At 42.8% G+C, this 22135-nt stretch overlaps 1 protein-coding gene and 1 long non-coding RNA gene across 2 annotated transcripts; one reads left to right on the top strand and one right to left on the bottom strand.

The window, feature by feature from the left end:
- Positions 1-8117: 8117 nt before the first annotated feature.
- Positions 8118-17203, bottom strand: ZNF502 (zinc finger protein 502). Its single transcript, XM_055556974.1, has 3 exons — positions 17073-17203; positions 11167-11277; positions 8118-10669 (listed from the first exon to the last, which is right to left on the bottom strand). The coding sequence occupies exons 2-3, from the start codon at positions 11219-11221 to the stop codon at positions 9105-9107; spliced, it is 1620 nt and encodes a 539-aa protein (XP_055412949.1). The 5' UTR covers positions 11222-11277; positions 17073-17203; the 3' UTR covers positions 8118-9104.
- Positions 17204-17272: 69 nt separating this feature from the next.
- On the top strand, positions 17273-18427 carry LOC129634748 (uncharacterized). Its single transcript, XR_008705864.1, has 3 exons — positions 17273-17411; positions 17527-17618; positions 17695-18427. It is a non-coding gene; the product is annotated as an uncharacterized LOC129634748 (long non-coding RNA).
- The last annotated feature ends 3708 nt before the right edge of the window (positions 18428-22135 follow it).

The raw sequence follows: 22135 nt of genomic DNA, 5'->3' as shown, positions 1-22135 counted from the left end.
TCAGTTTAAGTATCCATGATAATAAATTACTGCACACTCTGATCTATCCTGTAATCAATTACTCCAGAGCCTTCTTTCACAACAAGCCACTCTCACTCTAATTTGAGTAAGATGGTCCCATTTCTGGAGAGTTCTGTGTTTTCAGTCTGCAAGGTCTAGGTTTAGTGGTCACTTGGTGGTTTCCACCTTAAGTCTGCCTAATGATGGCCCATAACACTCTCATAACAACCCATCCTGGGCTCTAGTTAGATTTCACTTACCCAGAGACAAGTTGTTAGGGATGCAAGCAACACTGTTTGCCTCCTGGACACACTTCCCATAAGGAAGAGTAGGAATCTGAGGTGCAGAGGGAGGAGAAGGACTACCCATAAACTGTTAGCTTACTTTACCTCCTTCATACTCTAGATTCAGGGGAATCCGGGAATATCCCATCCATACCCAAAATGACTATTTTATGTCTAAATGAAAGCATGTCATTCTCCTGGGAGAGTATCACTAATGATGAAAAGTCAGGGAGAGGTCACAATGCAGAAAAAAAGAGGGCTGGTGCCCTTAAGGACCAAGCATCCTGGGGTAAAATTTCTCCACCAGGAATAAGATTGGAGCCCACCAACCAACATCCCCCACCCTACCCCATACACACACTCCAAACCTAATGGAGAAGTCCCTGATTTCAAAAATCAAAGACTGTGGGGCAATAGTGAAAGGCAATGAGACAAGCACTAGACTGAATCAAAATGTCTGGGTTCTAGTCTCTGCTCTTCCACTATCTCATTTGCTAACCTGAAGCAAGTCACTCAACTTCAGTTGTGATTTCATTTTTTTTTTTTAATCTGTGAAATGAGAAATTAGATTTTTTTTTAATCTGTGAAAAAAAATATTTAAAGCTTCCTCTAGTACCAACATTTTGTGATCCTTTGATTCCAAAGATAGATGGGGAAAAAGCAAAAATCTCAAATCAAGCCCTTTCACTCCCTCTTTGATTGAAGCTCGTTATTCATTTATTTGAAAAGTACTAAGTGAGCAGCCACTATTTGTCAAGCAGTGAGATGGCCTCTTGTTAAGAATAAGCTGAGGGACTTCCCTGGTAGTCCAGTGGTTAAGACTCTGGGCTTCCACAGCAGGGAGCATGGGTCTGATCCCTGCTCAGGGAACTAAGATCCTGCATGCTGCCTGGCATGGCCAAAATAAATAAACAAATAGGCTAAGTGTGATAGGGCCCACATGGGGTCTCATTGATTAGATAGCTTGTTATGTCAACCTTGAAAACAGATAATAAATCAGGTGATCTGTGGGACTGACCAAATTGCCCAAATGTCATCCTGTTATCTCACTGGAGTCTATCTTCTCAAAGCTGTGAGACCACCAGATTCCAGACCTCTGGCTACATGACTATCCCTTCAGAGAATTTTTCATTGGTGGAGTATAAGAAGGACTTCATCAGAAAGGGAGAATGCTGGTTCTCCTTAAGAGCCAGTCATCCTCTCTTTTCCCTCTAATAAATCTCTTTTTCTTGCCTGACTGCGCAGCTCGTTTCTTTTTCTCTGCACTTGTCATACAAAGTGAACAACAGGACAACACCCCAGCACTTAAGTGTCTCACAATCAGAGGCTGATGAATTTCAGGAAAATAAGACAGTCTCAGTGTGAAGTAGAATCTCCAACAAAAGACAGGGGAAGCCTATTGGAAGATGTTAGGGATCTCTCCTAAGAGGAAAGGTTTTAGGAACCCCTATGAAGAAAAAGGAAAGAATATTGTATCAAAAGACAGTGACAGGGTTTCCAGTCTAATCTGTCCCAATCCACTAGCACCTCTTGACACCGAACAAATTACCTTCAAATTTCTAATTAGATTAATTCCCACCTCTAAACAATTTTAATATTCAGGTCAAGTATGAACCACATTACTTCCTCTAGAAGTTTTCTTTACCTTTCCAAGGCACTTTCTCAACATTCTAAAAGAATGTCACACATATCTACTGTAGTACTTTCCATTCTGTGTTTAACACTCTGATTACATTCCATCTCCCTCCACTAAACTTTGAAGACAAGTATATAACATGAGCTCGAAGCTGGCAGTCTCTTGGGTTGAATCCACGTTCCATCAGTTATTAGCCAACAAGTGGTATTGGGTAAGTTACTTTACCTTTTATGTGTTCCATTCTTAACAAATGTTAAATGGAGCTGATAATTACCTTCATAGGGTTGAGATGATGTATAAACGAATTAATGCATGGACCGTATTTAGAATAATACCGGCTGATAAGCATACAATACATAGTGCATATTTAGGTGTTTTGGAACACAGTTGTTTCCTCCTTGAGTTTCAAATATAAGACCGATATAGTCACATGACAATATTGAGAGGTGGAATCTTGTTTGTTACTGTCATTCCCATTCCTTTTCGTTTAGAATCAGAATAAAGTTGTATTTAAAAAAAAAAAAAAAATACATAGTGCTGCTGCTGCTGCTAAGTCACTTCAGTCGTGTCCGACTCTGTGTGACCCCATAGACAGCCCACCAGGCTCCCCCTTCCCTGGGATTCTCCAGGCAAGAACACTGGAGTGGGTTGCCATTTCCTTCTCCAATGCATGAAAGTGAAAAGTGAAAGTGAAGTCGCTCAGTCGTGTCCGACCCTCAGCGACCCCATGGACTGCAGCTTTCCAGGCTCCTCCGTCCATGGGATTTTCCAGGCAAGAGTACTGGAGTGGGGTGCCATTGCCTTCTCCGACAATACATAGTACCTGCTGTTAAACTGTTGAGTCTGGATGTCTTCACACAGCACCTACCCTGTTGCTATTAGGAATAAAAACTTACTGAAAGGAAAGAGATAACTTGCACATTCACTTATTCAACCCGCACAACTTTTTGAAGTGGCAAAACGAGGGATAGTATTCGTTTCTAGGACACAGAAAACGGACCCACGAGTTCGCTCACTCAAGTACAAATAAATGGAGCCCGGCCTCCCAGACCAGGGCTCTGGTACAGCCTTCGTCCCTCCCTCTCCAAGGGAGCCGGTCCCAACCCCCCGGCCTGTGCTCCAAAGGCCTGGCTCGCCCGGAAAGAAGAAGCGTTGAGGCCAGCTCAACTCCTGGGACCAGCCGCAGCCGGGGACGGCCAAGTCTGCTCACCAAGCGAACCGCGAGGCACCGCCCGCCGCACTTCTCCGCCCTCTCGCGTCTGCGGGTTCCCAGGAGCAGGTCCGCCCGCGCTCCGGCCCAGCCTGACGCCAACAATACGCGCCACACCAGCAAATGCCTCCGTCTCCTCCCTGGCAAGCCGCCGGGCTTCTTCCCCCGACCCAAAACAGTCGCAAACGCACCTCAGTATACCTCTTCCCCTAATAAGGATGCTGAAGTCAAGTGAGAGTCGGGGTCGTCCTCGGGAACTCTCACCCCAGGTTAATTCACCCCTTCCCCAAAATTCTGTTCCAGGTCATCATCCTTTGAAGGTTTTCTGTAAGTTTCCCTAAACCTGGCTTCAACATTCCTGCTACACGTTCTCAACCGTTAGATAATTGGTCTCCTCATAGGAACCAAAAACACCCTACTGCTTCTGGCTATTTAATCAACAATTGGCCAAAAGACAAGAGCTCTGCTTTGCCTTGAAGTCCCAGGTTCTCACTGTGTGAACCTGGTCAAGTTACCTAGCCTTCTGTGCCACTTCCCTCACTTAGAAAGATATTAATTTCAAAGATACCAAATTTCATAGTGTTGCTGTCAGGATTAAATGAAGTTAATCCGTGTAATTTACCAAGAATTTCTGGTACTTAAAAATGGTCAATAATGTTTGCAGAACATTACCATGCTCCCCAAATCCCAGTTCCAAGCCCCATTGACTGCAATGACTTACAGGACTTTTCCTGCCTTCAAGGTAGCACCCCTGCCCCCCTTCTGAGAAACTTTAGATCTTGCTGATCTTCATTCAGGCAATATTTGCATATTCCAGGAATGAAGCCATGGGCAGCAGGGCACCTGACCCACTTCCAGGCATTTCCAATGATCTGCAAGCTCAGGTAAATAGGGTTGTCACCCAGGTTCGATTCCTTCAGGAAGATTTCCTGGAAGGGGAATGGCAACCCACGCCAGTATTCTTGCCTGGAGAATACCATTGACAGAGGAGACTGGCAGGCTACAGTTCATGGGGTCACAAAGAGTCCGACACGACTGAGTGACTAACAGTGACTAACACTTCTTACCATCATATCCCTAGTGTGCAGTAGTAGGCTTTCAGGAAGCAGTTAAGTGAATGAGATGCAACAAAGTTACCTGCTCAAATTTCCAGATGGACAATATTGTAAAGTAATTAGCCTCCAATTAAAATAAATTTTTAAAAATTCCCAGATGGACCATTTTCACAAAATGGAGTCCATTTATGATGCTGAAAACAGGAGTGGAAATAAATGCCAGACTGAAACCATCGCTATCTTCAGCTAAAAGGGGACCCTTTGTAGAACTGTTAGCTGACAGGCCAGAGAACAACGTTGGGCTTGCCTTTCTTTTTACCCAGTGTCTCAGCCTCAGCAATTCGTTTGAATCAGATAGCATCTTCTTCCTCCATAGCCCTAACATTCCACATGCCAGAGATCCTAAGCCTACATATTTTTTCCCTTTTAGACTTCAAAGAATCTCTATCAAGAGGCTCTGCTGGGTGGAAACTAACCCTGCAGTGGGGTGCCCCAGGCAGAGCAAGTTACTACAAACAGGAATCTGGGGCTTAACTGCAGTTTGTGATGAGCTGCTTCAATGAGAGGTGGAAAATGGATTGGAGGAATGGACACCAAAAAATCCCACTGAACTAAGATGACCTTAGCCCTGCTCTAGCCAGCAGCTGCAAGAAAGTGAAACTAGAGCTACCAGGGGTCAAGACTAGATTTCTGCATTATGTAGGGGGAAAGATGGTGTTAAAATGCAGAATCAACTTATTTCTCCGCCTCACTTACATGCAATAAGGTCTTATTCTACAGGCCAAAAAGCTTCTCGATCTAAAGTGAGCTTCTCCCATTCTCAGAATAAGGGCATAACAGACACAAGGAAAGAGGCATCAAGGAGCAGAGGTACAATAAAGAGAAATCAGAGGGAAAAGCAAGGACACTGGAATTTCAATTTCACCTGAGAATAGCTGTGTGACCTCAGGCAAGTTCAACCATCCTTCTGTCTTCCCTTCTCTCATTTTGTGGACCTCATGTGGCCTCATCTCATGTTCTTCTAAAGTCACAAATTACATTTCGACACACTGAATATAAGCAACACATTCTAATTCTTCATCATTCCAGAGCCCCAAGGTCTTCCATGTTCGGGTTTTCAAGCTCAACTACTCTCCTGCCAAGCCAGCATCACTGCTCAGCTTATCTCTCTTACCACAAGGATATTCCAGTTCACATAGCTGCACTTCTACACCTGCATGTATTTTCCTCTTCCTGTTGACCATGACATCAATATATCTGAAAACACTTTGTTAAACTATAATGGGACATTTAAATGCCTAATTTGTAACAGCACTCCCCTCCCAAATTTTTTTTTTTTTTTTTTTGCTACATATTACTTTTGCTTATGAGATCCTCTCTGTATCAGAGTGGATCACACACTCTGTACCTTGGGGGAAGGTTCAGAATTCTTACTTCTGGCAAACACTTCATGACATACTCTTGTATTCACTGTACCTTTCTGCTAGTAACTGTGGACTTAAGTCACAACCTGCATTTGGGCATGGAGGATTGTCTGACTCAATTTTAGTTGAGCTCAACAGGTATTTACTGAGCACCTACTAAAGGCCAGAAACTGTGGATACAAAGATGAATAAATTTCGCATGCCTCCTGCCCTGATAGAGCTGACAGTGGGAAGAGAAAGATTTGTAAACTAGCCATTATAAACTGAAGTGAAAGTCGCTCAGTCGTGTCTGACTCTTTGCAACCCCATGGACTGTACAGTCCATGGAATTCTCCAGGCCAGAATATTGAAGTGGGTAGCCATTCCCTTCTCCAGGGGATCTTCCCAACCCAGGTCTCCTGCATTGCAGGCAGAGTTTTTGCCAGCTGAGCCACAAGGGAAGCCCAAGAATACTGGAGTGGGTAGCCTATCCCTTCTCCAGCGGATCTTCCTGATCCAGGAATTGAACTGGGGTCTCCTGCATTGCAGGTGGATTCTTTACCAACTGAGCTATCAACCATTATAACCTGATACATAAAATGATGAAGCCAAAAAGTACAGACATACAGAACATGTGACATCAGGGACAGCTTTGAAGAGTTGTTGCCTGAGTACATTCACAAGTGACAAATGAGAGCCTCCCAAGCAAGCAGAAGCAGGGAAGGGAAGCAGGCGATAGGAAGAGAATGTGCAAAGGTGCCAAACTAGAGTCCAATGATGATGAGTCACAGGAATTTGCACTATGGAATAGAACATGCAAGGAATGCCCTCTGAAATGATGAAGCAGGCACAGGCCAGATGAGGAAACTCAGGTACCCCTGGAGGCTAACACTTTATTCAGAGAGAGAACCACAGAGCTGCCACAATTGTGTCTTGCAAAGACCATCCAGAAGACATGTGAAAGATGGCCCAGTGGTACAAGAAACTGCAAGACTAGTTGGGAAAATGGGAAAAAAAAGCCTAGGAAATAAATCAGGGAGCTTGGATAAAGCACTATCAGTGGGGGTGGCTTCCTAGTTTAGGAGTTATATGTCAACTGGATATGGTGGTTGATTGGATATGATGAGAGAAGGCTGAGGAAGAAGCTAGCTTGAGGCCAAGCTGGAGAGACTTGATACATGGTGGGCCAGCAACTGACACAAAGTCAGGAGTAAATATCTGCATGTGTGAGAATATGGGATGAGGGTAAAGCTGATGAGTTCTTTTTCTTTCTGCTTCTCCAGGAAGTAAAAATGGTACCAGATTTTCTTAGCCTGAGGATTAAAATCTCGGTTTGTCCATTCCATTTTAGAAAATCTTTCTAACAACTGAGGCATCTTTCACCCTTAAGATTTTCCGACTTCTTCCTCAAGAAAACTCTCCCTTTCCTCTGTAACCTCCAGTCAAGACTCCAAAGACAGCAGTATATAAATATCACTCTAAATGTCAAGAAGTTCCTAAAGTTTTTGGTAAGCAAAGTTTGATTAAAATATATTAACTCAACAAATAAACATTTACTGAGCATTTACCATGTGCTAGCAATGAATTCTTTAGTGTTTGAAAAAATACAGACATTTGCTTTCCATGAGCATAAAATACAGTTTTCATAGGGTTGTTTTTCCCCCTAAGACATTCATTTATTCAATTATGAACTGCCCTATGGCAGGTTTGAGAACATTATCTTTATAGCTGGGGAGGGGAAAGTACATTATTTCTGTCATATTCCCATTATTGGTAGTTATTAATGCTTATAAGACAGTTCCTCTGGAAAAAAAAATCAATGCTGAATTCCAAAGAACCATTCCAGAATTAACTTACTTTAGTTGTGTTTAATGGTCATATTTTTTAAAACTATATAAACTTCAGAGCATAGAAAACTATTTCAAATACCAATCAAAGGCTATCCTCATATAATCTTCCACAGCTGACTCTCTGGGTAGCAGTTAAGAACAAGAAAGAGAATGGAGAAGTAAAGAGGAAACATGCCCTTCTTTTCACTCAAAAAATAAAATGCCATCAGTCATAGCAAACCATGCTATCTTGATTTTCAGCGTTGAAAGAGGTAATTCTCTTTAGAATTCTTTCCAAATGCATCCCATGAGAAGGGTTTCCTTAGATAGCTCTAGTTCACAAAGAATGATAAACATCCTGGAATAATAAAGTCCCAATAAAAACAAACATCCGACTCTCATGAATCTATGATTATCTCCAGTGCCAGGACTTCCCTGATGGTCCAATGGTTAAGACTCCACGCTTCCGCTGCAATGGGCACGGGTTCGATCTTGGTAAGGAAACTCAGATTGTGCCAAGCGGCACAGTCAAAACAAAGCAAAAAACAAATCTCCAATGCCATGATTACACAAAACCTAGCCTTCTCCGATACAGTGACTTCATCATTGAAGCTTTCTCTAAGGACTGGTCCACCAATGCCCAAGTCCAGCCAACCTGAAAGGGGCTGCCTTCCTTTATCACGAATGCTTTCTCACCCTAAGGGCTAACAAACCAAGTCCCAAGCTGATCCTAGCGGGCTCCTATCCCCTGGTCCCTGTGTACTAGTCGCCCAGTCAAACTGATAAGGGACAGGAATATGCCCTAGTCCAGGTCAGGAATATGTGGGTGGCTTGCTCAGTCACAGGCAGGCTTCCTGCTCTGAGGCCTCTTACCACTGGTAACCCAGCAAAAACCATTTCCTTTCTGGGTAAGCCAGTAATTCCACAGGGACAAAAGAAAGGTCTTCCTCTCTGTGACCCTCTGAGCAGATCTGACTTCCTTCCCACAAACTGACAGCATTTGAGAAAAGCTTTGACTTATTTCCTTCTTAGCCCCAAGTGACCCTCTAGCTTTAAAGGATTGGGAAAGATCTCCCTCACCCTGATAAAGTCTTCTTCACCATTCCTATAGCGATCAGCCCAGTTCTTGCCATATATCCCGATATTTATTGAATAAATAAATGAATAATGATTCTGTTTTCATTTGTTTCTGTCTAACCTTCATGGGACCACGTCCACAGATGGGCAGCCTTCCCACAACAGCCACCTCAGTCATTTAGAGGCTATTCAGCACCACCTCAGAACAGCTGCCACTTTCACATTGAGCATCAGTTTGGAAAAGCAACCCAGCCTAGTGAGCAGTGAACACAGGTGACGAGTTGGGGAGGTAAGGCAGGAGTGTAATAAGGGAAACAGTGTTAACTTAATAAATGGCACCTCCAGCTATTAGAGTGCCCTAGGGAGAGGAATGGCAAGGAGCCAAGATTTCTCTGAAAAGTAGGAACTTCCTTCCTATCCTGTATTCCCAGATGCCCACCTGGAGTAGGCTCTGCACTCTCCAAATTCCCACCTCCATATTTGGGAATATGCTTCTGAGTATGGTGTCCAAGGCTCCTTTATCCTTCCCTCTAGGAACTGTTTCTGTGCCTCTCCCCTAGGCCAGATTCCTAGCACTCTCCCTAGAGAAACCATCACATGAATGCCAGATTTATTCAGCACTGTGAAGTTTCTGATGTCTGAAAAGGACTGAACTATGTCTAAAGAATTTTCCACAGTCAACACACTCATAAGGCTTCTCACCAGTGTGAATCCTGTAATGTTCACTAAGGTGTGCATACTTGCGGAAGGTTTTCTCACACTCACTACATTTATAGAGTTTCTCACCAGTGTGAGTTCTGTGATGTTCAGTAAGAGATGTGTTGTGAGCAAAGGCTTTCCCACATTCTTGACATTTATAGGGCTTCTCTCCGGTATGAATTCTCATATGCTGAGTGAGGCAGGTATTCTGGTTAAAGCCCTTTCCACATTCATTGCATTTATAGGGTTTTTCTCCAGTGTGACTTCTCTGATGCCGAATAAGGCAAATGCTCTGAATGAAAGCTTTACCACATTCACTGCATTTGTAGGGTCTTTCTCCTGTATGAATTCTCTGATGTTTAGTGAGTGGGGTGCTCTGAGCAAAAGCTTTGCCACATTCCTTACATTTATACGGTTTTTCTCCAGTATGAATTCGCTGGTGTTTAATAAGGGATGGGCTCTGACAAAAGGCTTTCCCACATTCCTTACATTTATAGGGTTTCTCTCCAGTATGAATTCTCTGATGCTGAGAGAGGTTTGCCTTTGTATGGAAAGTTTTCCCACACTCATCACATTTATATGGTTTTTCCCCAGTGTGAATTCTCTGATGTTGTGTAAGATTTGAGTGTTTGCGAAAAGAAGAGCCACATTCATTGCATAAATAAGGTTTCTCACCAGTGTGAATTCTCTGATGATGAATGAGGTGTGTGTTCTGACTGAAGGCCTTCCCACATCTATTACATTTGTAAGGTTTTTCTCCAGTATGAGTTCTCTGGTGTTCAGTGAGATGTGAATGATTGCGGAAGGAATTCCCACATTCGTTACATTTATACGGTTTCTCTCCAGTGTGGATTCTCTGATGCTGAGTAAGAAATGATCGACATCTAAATGTTTTCCCACACTGCTCACACTCATATGGTTTCACTCCAGTATGAATTCTTTGATGTCGAATAAGGAATGAGCTACGACTAAAAGTTTTTCCACATTCCTCACATGTGTAGGGTCTTGTATGAGTTCTCTGATGCTGGGTAAAGGATGAGCGCTGAGTAAAGGTTTTTCCACATTCACCACATTTCCAAGATTTTTTCTGTGTAGAGAGGGTCAAACATTTACTGTGGCCTGAAATCTCATTGGTGTGTATGTTACTTGTCTCCCATTTATGTAGGCTCTCTTCTGTAGAAACCCTGAGATGTGTAACAAGACTTGAGGTCAAAAGCAAGCCTCTCTCAAAATGATATTCCTGGCTAATCATTTCTGGAGGTGCTTCCTTATGGATAAAAGTTATTGCTCCAAAACCTTCTCGGAAAAAGCGTGGTCCAGGAGCCTCTCTGGGAGGGTTTTCCTTCATGTTCTCACATATATGTTTTTCTTCAAACGTAGAATCCTGGTATTCATCCTCTCGGGATCTCTTTGATGCTACCCCTGGCAACTCAATATCAGTGCCATCCTGCTCTGGAGCGGGCTTGTTCATCCAACCTGAAAAAAACCACCACAGTAAATGTCTCTTATGTAGGGCAGAGTGGAAGTCCCTTAACTTAGAGGGACCTCATTTTGACAGGCCTTAATACTGGCCTATGAGTAAGGGTCATTAAGAGCAAGTGAGCAAGTAATTCAGAATTATAAGCGGTGGAAGAGATCTGCACCAGGATAAGGTGATGATCATTAATGAGAAATGGGTAGCTGCAGACACCAAGGAAGTGAGGCAATCAGAGACAAGGGAGATAAAAGGAAAAAGACAAATAAATAACAGAGTAAGATTAGGGCAAAACAGTGAGTGAATGTAAACGAGCCAAATAGTGGAAATGAGATCAAATGAGTACCAGGGAAAAGCTGGCCCCAAGAGATGCTCACTCACATTCACCCCAACATCCCAAAAGAGAGGGCAATTTTCTCTTCTGAGCTTCATTCAGTTTCTCTTGTAAAATTTCCAAAGCCCTCCTATTTCTTCCACTGGTGAACACTTGCTCACTCACCTGGACAAATCTCTCTTCCAATCGCTCTCTCTTCAGCTCCTTGCATATTCAACATCCACAAATCTTCTCTTTGCTTTGATTGTAAAAGACTTCAAGGTTGGAAGTGGAGCCCTGCTCACAGAGGAAAAAAAGGTGGGGGAGGGGATATCACTGTCCCAGTAAACAGAAAAATGAGGAAGAGCTGTTGTCTGAGGATACTATCGGATAACTCACACAAAACCTGTCAAGATAGCAATATGCCTGCATCACCAAGTGTTACGGATGGCTTCCAGCTTTCTGGATTCACAAACTCTATCTGTCAGCTGTTCAAGTGACAGCCAGACAGACTAACATATTAGGAACTACTCAAGCACTTGATAAATACATCAGAATGTTATTTATAAAGATAAAAATAACTATGAATGGGAATATCCATGTCAATGAGTCCACTATACAATAATCTAAAGAAAAGGCAATTAATATAATCAAAATTTACATGGGGGAAATGGCCTCATAGCAAGGCTAATGCATTATGTCTGATCCACCCACCTCCCCTATATGTCAAGGAGTTGGATAGTAGTTAGGGATTTCTCTCTATTTGATACAACCTAGAGATACACTGATTGTCCTTTCTTCAAGGTGTCTTATCAGTGAAAATTTTTTTCTTCAGGCACAGTTCAATACAAAACTGCAGGCTGCAGTTAAAAAAAAACATTCTGTGAAATAATTTTTGATTTACAAAGATTTGCAAAAATAGTAGAAAGTTTCTGGTTTTTGGAAAGTCAAAATTGTAACTGTTCATCAAAAAATATCTCTCCCTATAAGTCTGAAGTGAGAAGTAAAACTGGAAACATCTCAAGAAAAACAGAAGGCAGAGATGGTTTATCATAATGAAGACCTCAGAAAACATGAAAGAATAGGATGTCTGGTGAAGTAATTAATAAGACCAGCTCTGTGGCATTCTCATCAAGGTCTGTGCCTCAGTGTTGAGTTTTAGAGGTTTAGGAGGATTCTAGGTGGGATCTCCTGATCCTCTTCCATAACAGGAACATAAAGTGGACCCACTGCAGAATCCTACAGATATTCATGAGGTAGAGTGGGGTCTGGGTATAATCAGAACTAGACAGTGGAGAAAAAATCAGACATGACCCTGCCCACACAGAGCTTACATCACAGCTCAACAAAGAAATTACACCAGTGGTTACAAATAAAGTGAAAGTGAAGTCGCTCAGTCCTGTCTGACTCTTGGCGACCCCATAGACTGTAGCCTACCAGGCTCCCCTGTCCATGGGATTTTCCCGGCAATAGTTCTGGAGTGGATTGCCATTTCCTTCTCCAGGGGATCTTCCCAACCCAGGGCTCGAACCCGAGTCTCCCGCATTGTAGACAGACGCTTTACCGTCTGAGCCAAAGCAGAAATATTGGGCACTGTGGAATGTAGAGCAGAGGGGACCTAATCTAACCTGGGAAAGAAGGCCTCACTGAAGAAGAGATAAGTAAGGATTAGATGGGTGAAGAGGGAAAAGAAGATATCAAGAGAAATGAAAGGGAATATATAAAAGGAATCAAGCCCCATACTTCAGAAGAATGAACGAGATCTAGTAAGGCCAAACTATGAAACACTAGAAATGAGCCATGAAGCCCGAGGCAAGCAAATACAATCCTGCAGGTTATTTTAAGGAATTAACCCTAAACTGAGCAGAAAGCCACAAAAAGGACCGGAAAAGGTTTGAAAAGATGTGACATGATTAGATCTGCTATTACACACACACATCCTTTTGTCCGTAGTACAAGAAAAGAAGTGTGTACAGGGGTGAAAGGTAGGAGGCAAGGTGAAGGCTGGAGTACCCCTGAGAGGATGTTTCAGCAGTCCAATAAGGAGACTGGGCTGACTAAGAGAAAAAACAACAGGACAAGAGGAATATTAGAGGGAGATGTAAGGAGAAAAAGTTAATGATAATTTGCTGGTTTGAAGCTTGAGTGATGACAGTAACCTTTAATGAGAGTGGGAACACTGGTTTGGGAGGGAAAAGATACATTCAGTTTGAAATATCAGGCATACATGGATATTAGAGGAGAAAGATATGGGAAGAAAACTTATATTTAGAATTTTTGTCATAAAGAGAGTAATTGAAATTCTGGGGGTAACAGATAAAATCATCAAGAGTATATAGCTAGGGGATCTCCCCAGCAGTTCAGTGGTTAAGACTGCCATTCCAATTCAGGGAGTGGGGGTTTGATCCCTGGTAGGGGAACTAAGATTTTGTGTACTGTGTGGCACAGCTTAAAAAAAAAAGAAAGAGAGAGTGTAATTAGGAAACCTTAACAGTGAGTTTACACATTTACAAGGAAGTTAAACTCTGGCTTTTGACTTTATAGACTCTTAATCCCCTAAGAGAAATATGTAAAATAATTTAATATATGATAAAAATTGGCATTTCTAATCATAAACAATCAATTTCTCCCAAATTATGCTGAGATTGTTTAACTATCTGGAAAAAACACTTAGTGAGATTCCTATTTCATATCACATACCAAAATAAATCTAAATTGAGTAAAGGGTTAAAAATGTATTTTTTAAATTTACACATCAAAAAGTAGATGGACCTGATAAATAAAAAGATTCTTATTAATGAGTAAAGAAAAAAGATGAACTGACAGAAAAATGGGTAGTATAACAAATACTCCAAGAATTACAAAAAGCCAATAAACATATCAAAACAAAGCTCCATCTCCATGGTAATCAAAAAAATGAGAACTGAAAGAATGAAGAATTAATTTTTATATCAAATTGGAAAATTTCTCTTTAATGCTAAAACTCAAAAACTGGCAAAGGTCAGGAAAAGAGCCTCTCACACACGACTGGTGGGAATGTAATCTGGTACCATCTTTCTAGAGATAATCTAGTTATATATATATTAGGTTTTAAAGTTGTATGCTGAGTGTCAATTGGGACACCATGATCACCATTTTGTAGGTACAGGAACTCAGAACAAAATTCTCAGTATCAAAATTCTCAGGTGTATACTATATACACCTGCAAAGTATCTCAGAAGATCCTCAAATTTATCAATATGTCATAATTTCAGGTACAAATGTAGCATCATATATGTATATTTAAAATATGCATATGAATAAGACCAAAAAAGAAAATTAATCGTCACCATGGGGATATGAATTATGAATGATTTTTCCCCCTCTATTTCCCATATTTCCTCAATTATTTATATTCTGCTTTATTTTTAAAAAACTAACTTAAGGAATTCTCTGGTGGTCCAGTGGTTAGTACTCTGCCCTTTCACTGCTGAGGGCCTGGCTCAATCCCTGGTTGGGAAACTAAGGTCGTACAAGCTGCACAGCATGGCCTAAATAAATAAATAACTTAAATCTCTCACAATATCTATCAATTTGTTAGCCATGATTATCTCTGAGGAATAAGATTATGGTACACTTTTTTCTTTTTTCTGGCTGCGCCCCAGGGCATGCAGGATCTTCTCCAACAAGGGATTGAACCTTTGGCCCCTGGGTTGGGAGCACAGAGTCTTAACCACTGGACCACCAGAAACGTCTGAAACTTTTGTTGTCTTAAGGCCTTTCTTTTTGTAATGCTTGAAAGTTTTCCTGTAGAAATAAGTAACTCTGTAATCACAGAAAAAAGTGAAAGATATAATCAGAGATGAGACTTATGTGCAAGGATCACATTATTACTATAATTTTAGGAAAATACAGGCAAATAAAAATTGACGGTATATCAATATAACAGATTATGAAATTATTAAGACTCATGTTTTCAAAGAATATTCATGAGAATACAATATGTTAAAACAGGAGACTACAAAACACTAAAACCAAAAAATATGCACATATATACCAGTACTAAAGTAAGCATTCAATAAACAGAAACAATTATCAACTACACATATATACACAAAACACACACATAAAAAAGGACAGTAGAAGACCCTCCAAAATGTCAACAACTGATCTCTAGGTCATTTAATGAGTTACTTTATTTTGTCCTTTATATTCTTCTACATATTTCACTTTTCCTGCAATAAACATGAATTACTTTTATAATCTGAAAAATATCTTAAAGTGAAAGATCTGGCTCAGAGTTTTAACCCCCCAGCCCCCCCCAAAAACCCTTTTTTTTAAAATGCCACATCTAATGGATATGGTATAGGTTTCCCATTCAGAATAAGATCAAAGTGGCAAAGTGAGCTGTACTGAAACTCAAGAAACTTTGCTCTGCCATAGACCGTGTGAACAGGCTATTTATCTGAAAAAGCTGACAAATCAGGTAATATTCCAAGTCCTTCCAGCTCCAACGCTCTGTGAAACCCTTGACTAAATGAGTTCACATAAAGCTCTTATAAAAATATATGCCACATAGCAAGCACTCAACATAAGTTCAGAAATATCACGTTTGAGAAGGACAAGTCTGTTATATCTACTCTTTAGTTGTGGATCATCTAAGCTGTTGTCTAAATCAAAAGTTAACAAGCATTGCCTTTGTAGTTTGAAAACAGAACTAGATAATATGTAAACAAGTGAGCTTGTTTGTTTCAACTTTTTTTTTTTTTAACAAAAACAGGTGGTAGACCAAAATTTAGCCCATGGGTCACAGTTTGCTGACACCTGGCTTCTAAATCGGCCAGAATGGAATGCTTACACAAATAAGTAATATGAAATATCTGTTCATGATTTTAAGATGCTAAAAGGATCAAACTTAATCCAGATTTGGGGAAAACAGGTGTGTGTGTATATATATATATATATATATATATATATATATATATAAACTTCATCTTGCTAAAATTTACAGGGACCTAGCATCCTCCTCATGTCTTGTAAGGTTTCTCCCTGCTGCTACTTTGCTACTCCTCTAGAAGCGGCTGAAGGATTCTGGGAAGCCAGGTGTTTTTCAAGAACTGAAACCACAATTCCTTACATAACACCACACTTAAATGTACTGTTTTGTGAAGCCCTTCCTGATTTGCTTGCTGGCCCCAAGTAAAGTATTCCTCCAGGCTGCAAAAGCACCCTGGACCTACATTTTCTGCAGCGTTGGGTCCTTTAGCAGTGCGTCCTCGGATAAGTCATCTATTCTCTACCGACCTCGATTTCCTCATTGAAAATTAGATGTTGTTGTGAAGGCTAAATAAATGCACAACTGTTTCAAACAGTGCCTGGTACCCGTTAAGTGCCAAATAAACGCGGTTTAAAATATCATCACAGGTCTGCTCACATATATATCTTTCAGTACTACACTGGGAAGCGACTTCCCACTTGGCAAGGCTCCGAGGTCACTCACTCTTGTAGTCCCGCCTGTAAATTCTACGTAATATTTGGCAAGTAATGGATAGTAAACTTTTGTTGTTAGACATAAACGTTTCTGAGTACATTCTGTCAACTGAGCTTTGTAGAGAAAAGAAGGCAGTGACAGTTCAACAGTAGAGATCAAGAAACCGGCTCGGTATCCCACGGAATTACAGCTCAGGTCTCCAAACTCTCTCGCTAGTGGGTTTCACACTATTTGCTTTCTCCTCATAAGTCCCATCAAATTTTTTTAAGTTTGAGCTGCAGGACTTTTGGGGGAAACAGCTGTACCCAAACGGAGAACTCTGACCCCCAGGATTTCGTTTCTGAACTCGGGTCCTAGGTCTCGGTCATTTATCCGTTACTCAATCATCATTCACTCATTCACGCCATCATCTTCTTAGGCGTGTTCTGTGTGCCAGGCCCAAGTGAGTGCAGTGCTGAAGCTGCAAGCGGGGATGGGCTGCCAGGAGCTCGGGGCCGTCCCGGTACGCAAATACTCGGGGAGAACGAGGCCCGGGCGGGTTTCCACATAAACCAGGGCTGCCGCCACTGCCGAGAGGCGTGCGGTGTCTGTCTTTCCCTTCCCCTGGGTCCCGCCCGCTCACCGTGATGTCCGGGGGCTCCCCACAGGGCAGCGACCACTGTCCGTGAGGTACACGGAGACCCAGGGGTTAGAGTCACCTGCCGAGGCCGGAAGAACAGCGGCGCGGCCGGTAGTGCGTCATCAGAGGCCCGGCGGCTCTTGTCTGGCGCAGCCCTCGGCTGTCTAGGAATTGAGAGGAGCCTCTCGATAGCACCCTCGTAGAAGGCGATCCCCGTCGGTTTCCCTCCAAGCCCAGTGGAGGGCTTGTCCCATGAAAAGACTGCTTTGCCCGGAATACAGTGACCACCGCATGCCTCGGGAAAACTGTAGATAGGGACGTTAGGGTTGGAAAAAGTACTAGGTGGGTGTCAGAACGGGCCATCTCAGCAAGGGAGTAATACATTGTATCTGCTATAGGATAACTCCTGGCACTTCCCTACTGGTCCAGTGGCTAAGACTCCGTCCTCCCATTGCAGGAGACCCAAGTTCTATCCCTGGTCAGGGAACCAGATCCCACATGCTGCAACTGATCCTGTGTGCTCAACTAAGACCTATGGCAGCCAAATAAGTAGGTTTTTTGTTTTGTTTTGTTTTTGTTTTGTTTTAATGCTGGCCTTACCTTCTCCCCTTCCCTTTGCTTATAGGCAACGGGGACAGCCCATAAATGCTGGCTCCTTCCTCAGCATAATGGTTCCTTGGACTCGCATCTAAACAGACTCTAACTTTTGGGAACTGAGTTATAACTTCGTATCTCCTCCCTCTGACCTGTTTCCTCTCAACAGCCAAGACCTCTCTGCTTCTTACTCTCAAGCTTCAAGTAGATTTGGTGTAACTCCCAGCAGCGGTGATGGTAAATCCAGACCAGCTCGAGAGGCAGGACTGAGCCTGACTAAGGGCGTTGCTGGCCCCAGTCTGCCCAGTTGAGGGCTCACCACCACCACCAGGGGTCAAAAAAGAACAGTGGCTCAGCAGCTCCTGCCATTGACGTCTATGCGTGAGGGAGTCAACTGGCACTGTACTCCATGTTGAACTGTAAAAGTAAAAATGTTTTCCCAGTCAAGTTAGGGTTGGTTTCTCTCATCCACACCCATCCACAGGAATGGGCTTACCTGGTGGTTCAGTGGTAAAGAACCTGCCTGCCAATGCAGGAAACACAGGAGACTCCGGTTTGTTTCCTGGGTCCGGAATATCCCCTGGAGAAGGAAATGGCAACACACTCCAGTATTCTTGCTTGGGAAATCCCATGGATAGAAGAGCCTGGAAGGCTACAGCCCAGGAGTTGCAAGAGTTGAACACAACTTAGCGACTAAACAACAACATCCACAGGACTATGGCAGGCTTCTGCAACCAGGCAGCCTTTAAATAAAGGGTTACAAATCCCTTTCAATCGCCTCATTTCATCCCAACCGCCTAACCCTGAGTGGAAGAGAGAATTTAAGTTCAGAGAAGTTAGGAATTTGTCCTGGGTTGGAGGTAAGTGAGCAGCAGGGCCAGAGTAGCATACTCTCAGGAACTTTGGGAAAATAATCTTGTCCACAGTGGCACGTCTGACTTGTTTCCAGCGGCCCCAGGCGAGAGAAGTCAGCTCGGCAGGACCGGAGTCCCAGGGTCTGGAGGAAGCTGTCCTTGAGCTGGTACGAGCCCTTCCTTCTCCAACCCATTCCCCTCACCCTCCTACCCTGTCTATTCCTTCCGCCGCCCCGCTCCCTTCTCCTCTTTCTGCTCTTCCCCACCCTCATACCTATTCTTTTCCTGCCTGCCCTGGCCCCATCCCCAGCTCCCAGCACAGCGGCCACTCCCCGGTGGCAGCCTCCTCCTCTCCGTAGCTGACCTCAGGCTGCAGACTCTTCTCGCCTTTCCTTCCCAACACACCCGCTCCCAGCGCCTGACTATAGCCAGATCCTCCCTTGGCCAAACTGCCGATCCCTCCTTCCCCTCCATCCTCTGCACTCCTGGCTCACCCCGCCCCTTCCCGCTCTTCCCTCTGCAACTGCCCCTCCCCAGTGAGACCCTCACCTCCGGGTATCCCAGGTGCCAGCCAGTCCAACCCAGATCCCGGACCCTCAGGCGCCAGGCTATAGGCTCTTGCCCCGCAGCTCCAGGAAGCGAGGCTGGGTCACCATCTTTGTGGTTCTCCCGCTCGGTTTCTCCTGCTGGAACCCGGGGAAAAGCGGCCGGCTGTGGGGCCAGGACCCAACTCGGTCCCTGCTATAAAATGGATTTCCAATGAACCTGTCTCAAAGGACTAGGTGAAATCATGGGAGAATGAAGCATCTTGAAGAGGGCAAGTCTTTGATCTGACAATAAATGGTAAATATCCAAACAGCAAAGATCACAGTAAAGGGACTGACTGCAAACTGGGGGAAATACTTGCAGCACATATGGCAGATGAGAAGTGTCATTTCTTTACTACAGAATTGGTAGAAATAAATTCTTAGGGCTTTCCTTGTGGCTCAGCTGGTAAAGAACCGCCTGCAGTGCAGGAGACCTGGGTTTGATCCCCTGGTTGGGAAGATCCCCTGGAGAAGGGAAAGACTACCCACTCCAGTATTCTGGTCTGGAGAATTCCATGGACTGTATAGTCTATGGGGTCACAAAGAGTCGGACTCGACTGAGCGACTTTCGCTTTCACTTTTCACTTTAGAAATAAATTCTTAAAAGGATCAACAACGCAACAGAAAAAAAAAAAGCTTAAAGAACATGTACAGGCAATTCACACACACAAAGAAATACACATGGCTTTTAAACACAAGACATGATTTTCAGGTTCACTCATGCTGCTGCTGCTGCTGCTGCGTCGCTTCAGTCGTGTCCGACTCTGTGCAACCCCATAGACTGCAGCCTACCAGGCTTCTCTGTCCATGGGATTCTCCAGCCAAGAACACTGGAGTGGGGTGCCATTGCCTTCTCCCTCACTCATAACTGAATGCAAACTAAAATATGAGAGCATTTTTCATTTATCAGAGCAGAAAAGACAACAATAGTATCATAGAGGATTCAGGGAAGTGGGCATTTTCACACATACTGGGAACTGCTTTTGCAATTTCTATCTAAGTATCAAATGCACATACCCTTTATCAATTTATCCTGCAGACAAAATTGTATGCATACAACTTTGTCTGCAGGATAAACTGATAAAGGACAGTATGCTGGGATATTCATCATGGCATTGTTTGTAAAAGCAAAAGATAGAAAAGAACCTACATGACCACCAGTAGGGCACTTGCTCCATGAATCACGGTACATCCATATAACAGAATATCACACAGCAGTGAAAAAGAATTAGAACTTACAGGCAAACAAACCATCTCCAAGACACACTGAGTTAAGAAAAAAAAAGTATCCTAAGCTCGTGTGTGCGCGTGTGTGTGGGGGAATATATAAGACTATAAATGCATGTCTGGGAGGATCCCCAAGAAATTGACAACAGTTATCTCTGTGATGCACATACTGGGGTACTCTGGGCTGGGAGGGACACAACTTCTTTATTGTCTGTTCTTGTACCACCGAACTTCTTACCACAGGCAAGCACTGTTGTTCCAATTAAATAAAGCACTTTTAGATGAGGAGAGGAGTTCTTGGAGGCACACTGAGCAGATAGCTTGGGCGAGGGGATAATGTCCTTTAGCCTCAGTTATCTTAATCCTGACTGTGACTACTGACTATGAAAATGTAGATAATCCAAAAAAGTGGGGGCATATGTATATCAACCTGATTCATTTTGCTGTACAGTAGAAACTAACACAACATTGTAAAGCAACCATGCTCCAATAAAAACTTACTTCAAAAATAAATAAATAAATAAAGAGAATATAGATAATAAGAGAACTTCCCTCCTCAGGTGAAGTCTAAATGAGATTAAAAAAAACATGTGGCATTTAGTAGAGTGCCTAGCACACAGGAAACCCCTCCAACAGCCAGCAGTTACAACCTTGCTATTGGCCCAGCACAGGGACCTGGGTAGCCAAGTAGCCCGCTAGGACTCAGGTTGCCTCCTCACACCCAGGGTGACACAGGGCAGCCCCAGAGAGGCACACAGAAACCAGGACCTCTCGAGTCTGGGCTAGGCCCCAGTTCTCAGAGATCATGTGTCACAGGGTGTGGAGGACTGGATTGATCCTCCGTGCCCCGAAGGCCTGCTGATTCCATCTGTCTCTTCTCCTCTGGCCCCTGCTGCTGCCTGGGTCAGAATCCAGGGTCTCTCCTGGACTCTGACAGAAGTGGTCTGCATGGTTTCCAGAGTCCTTTCTCCCCTCACCAGCCCAGCCTCCACTCTCCATAGCTTTAACTGCATGTCACAAACACTGGGGTTACATATATTCTCCAGCTGAATCCCCTCGCCTGGCATTAGGTCCTTGGTAACTGACCACTGTATTTCCCCTGACTCTTATTCTGTTGTTCCCCACTACCCATTCCACACCCCACAAGAACATCTTATCACTCCAAATAAGCCATGATCTTTTTCTTAATTTTTCCCTTCTGATCATGAAAGTAATTTAGGCTCACTGTAGAAAATATAGACAAAGCAGGAAAATTTAACCACTGTTAATACCTCAGGTATTTATTTCCTTCCAATCTTTTCCAGGCATGTATTAATATATTTAAGAAAAATGAAGTGTCTATACATACCACTGAATTTTATACTTTGCATGTTTCACTTAATATTATTGCAAATATTTTATCATATCACTAAATATTCCTTAAATTATGATATTTAGTGGTTGCAGAACATTCCACCACATATAATCATTCTACTATTGTTAGTCAGTTGGACTGTTTTCATTTTTTGTAAAATATTAACACTGACAAGTATATAAACCATTGTCAAAATAATTAGTTTTAGTTTTCTAAAAGTGGTACTACTGTATCAAAGGATTATCAACATTCTTTTTTAAATCATTTAGCTTCCAATAAAACAATAATGAGTTAAAATGGTTTAAAATATATGAACAACAATGATGGGACAGGGAAACAAAGTTCTAGAGGATAGAAAATGGATAAAATGGTGGTTTCATCCACAATAAAATTAGATGGAGGGGGTGACAACTTGAAATACTTGTTGAGAGCAATGCAGTGAAAGGAGGC

Source organism: Bubalus kerabau, chromosome 20 (genome assembly GCF_029407905.1).
Source record: "Bubalus kerabau isolate K-KA32 ecotype Philippines breed swamp buffalo chromosome 20, PCC_UOA_SB_1v2, whole genome shotgun sequence".
Taxonomy (NCBI): Eukaryota; Metazoa; Chordata; class Mammalia; order Artiodactyla; family Bovidae; genus Bubalus; species Bubalus kerabau.
Note: the sequence above shows the minus strand (reverse complement) of the source record. Positions and strands in the feature narration are given on the sequence as shown.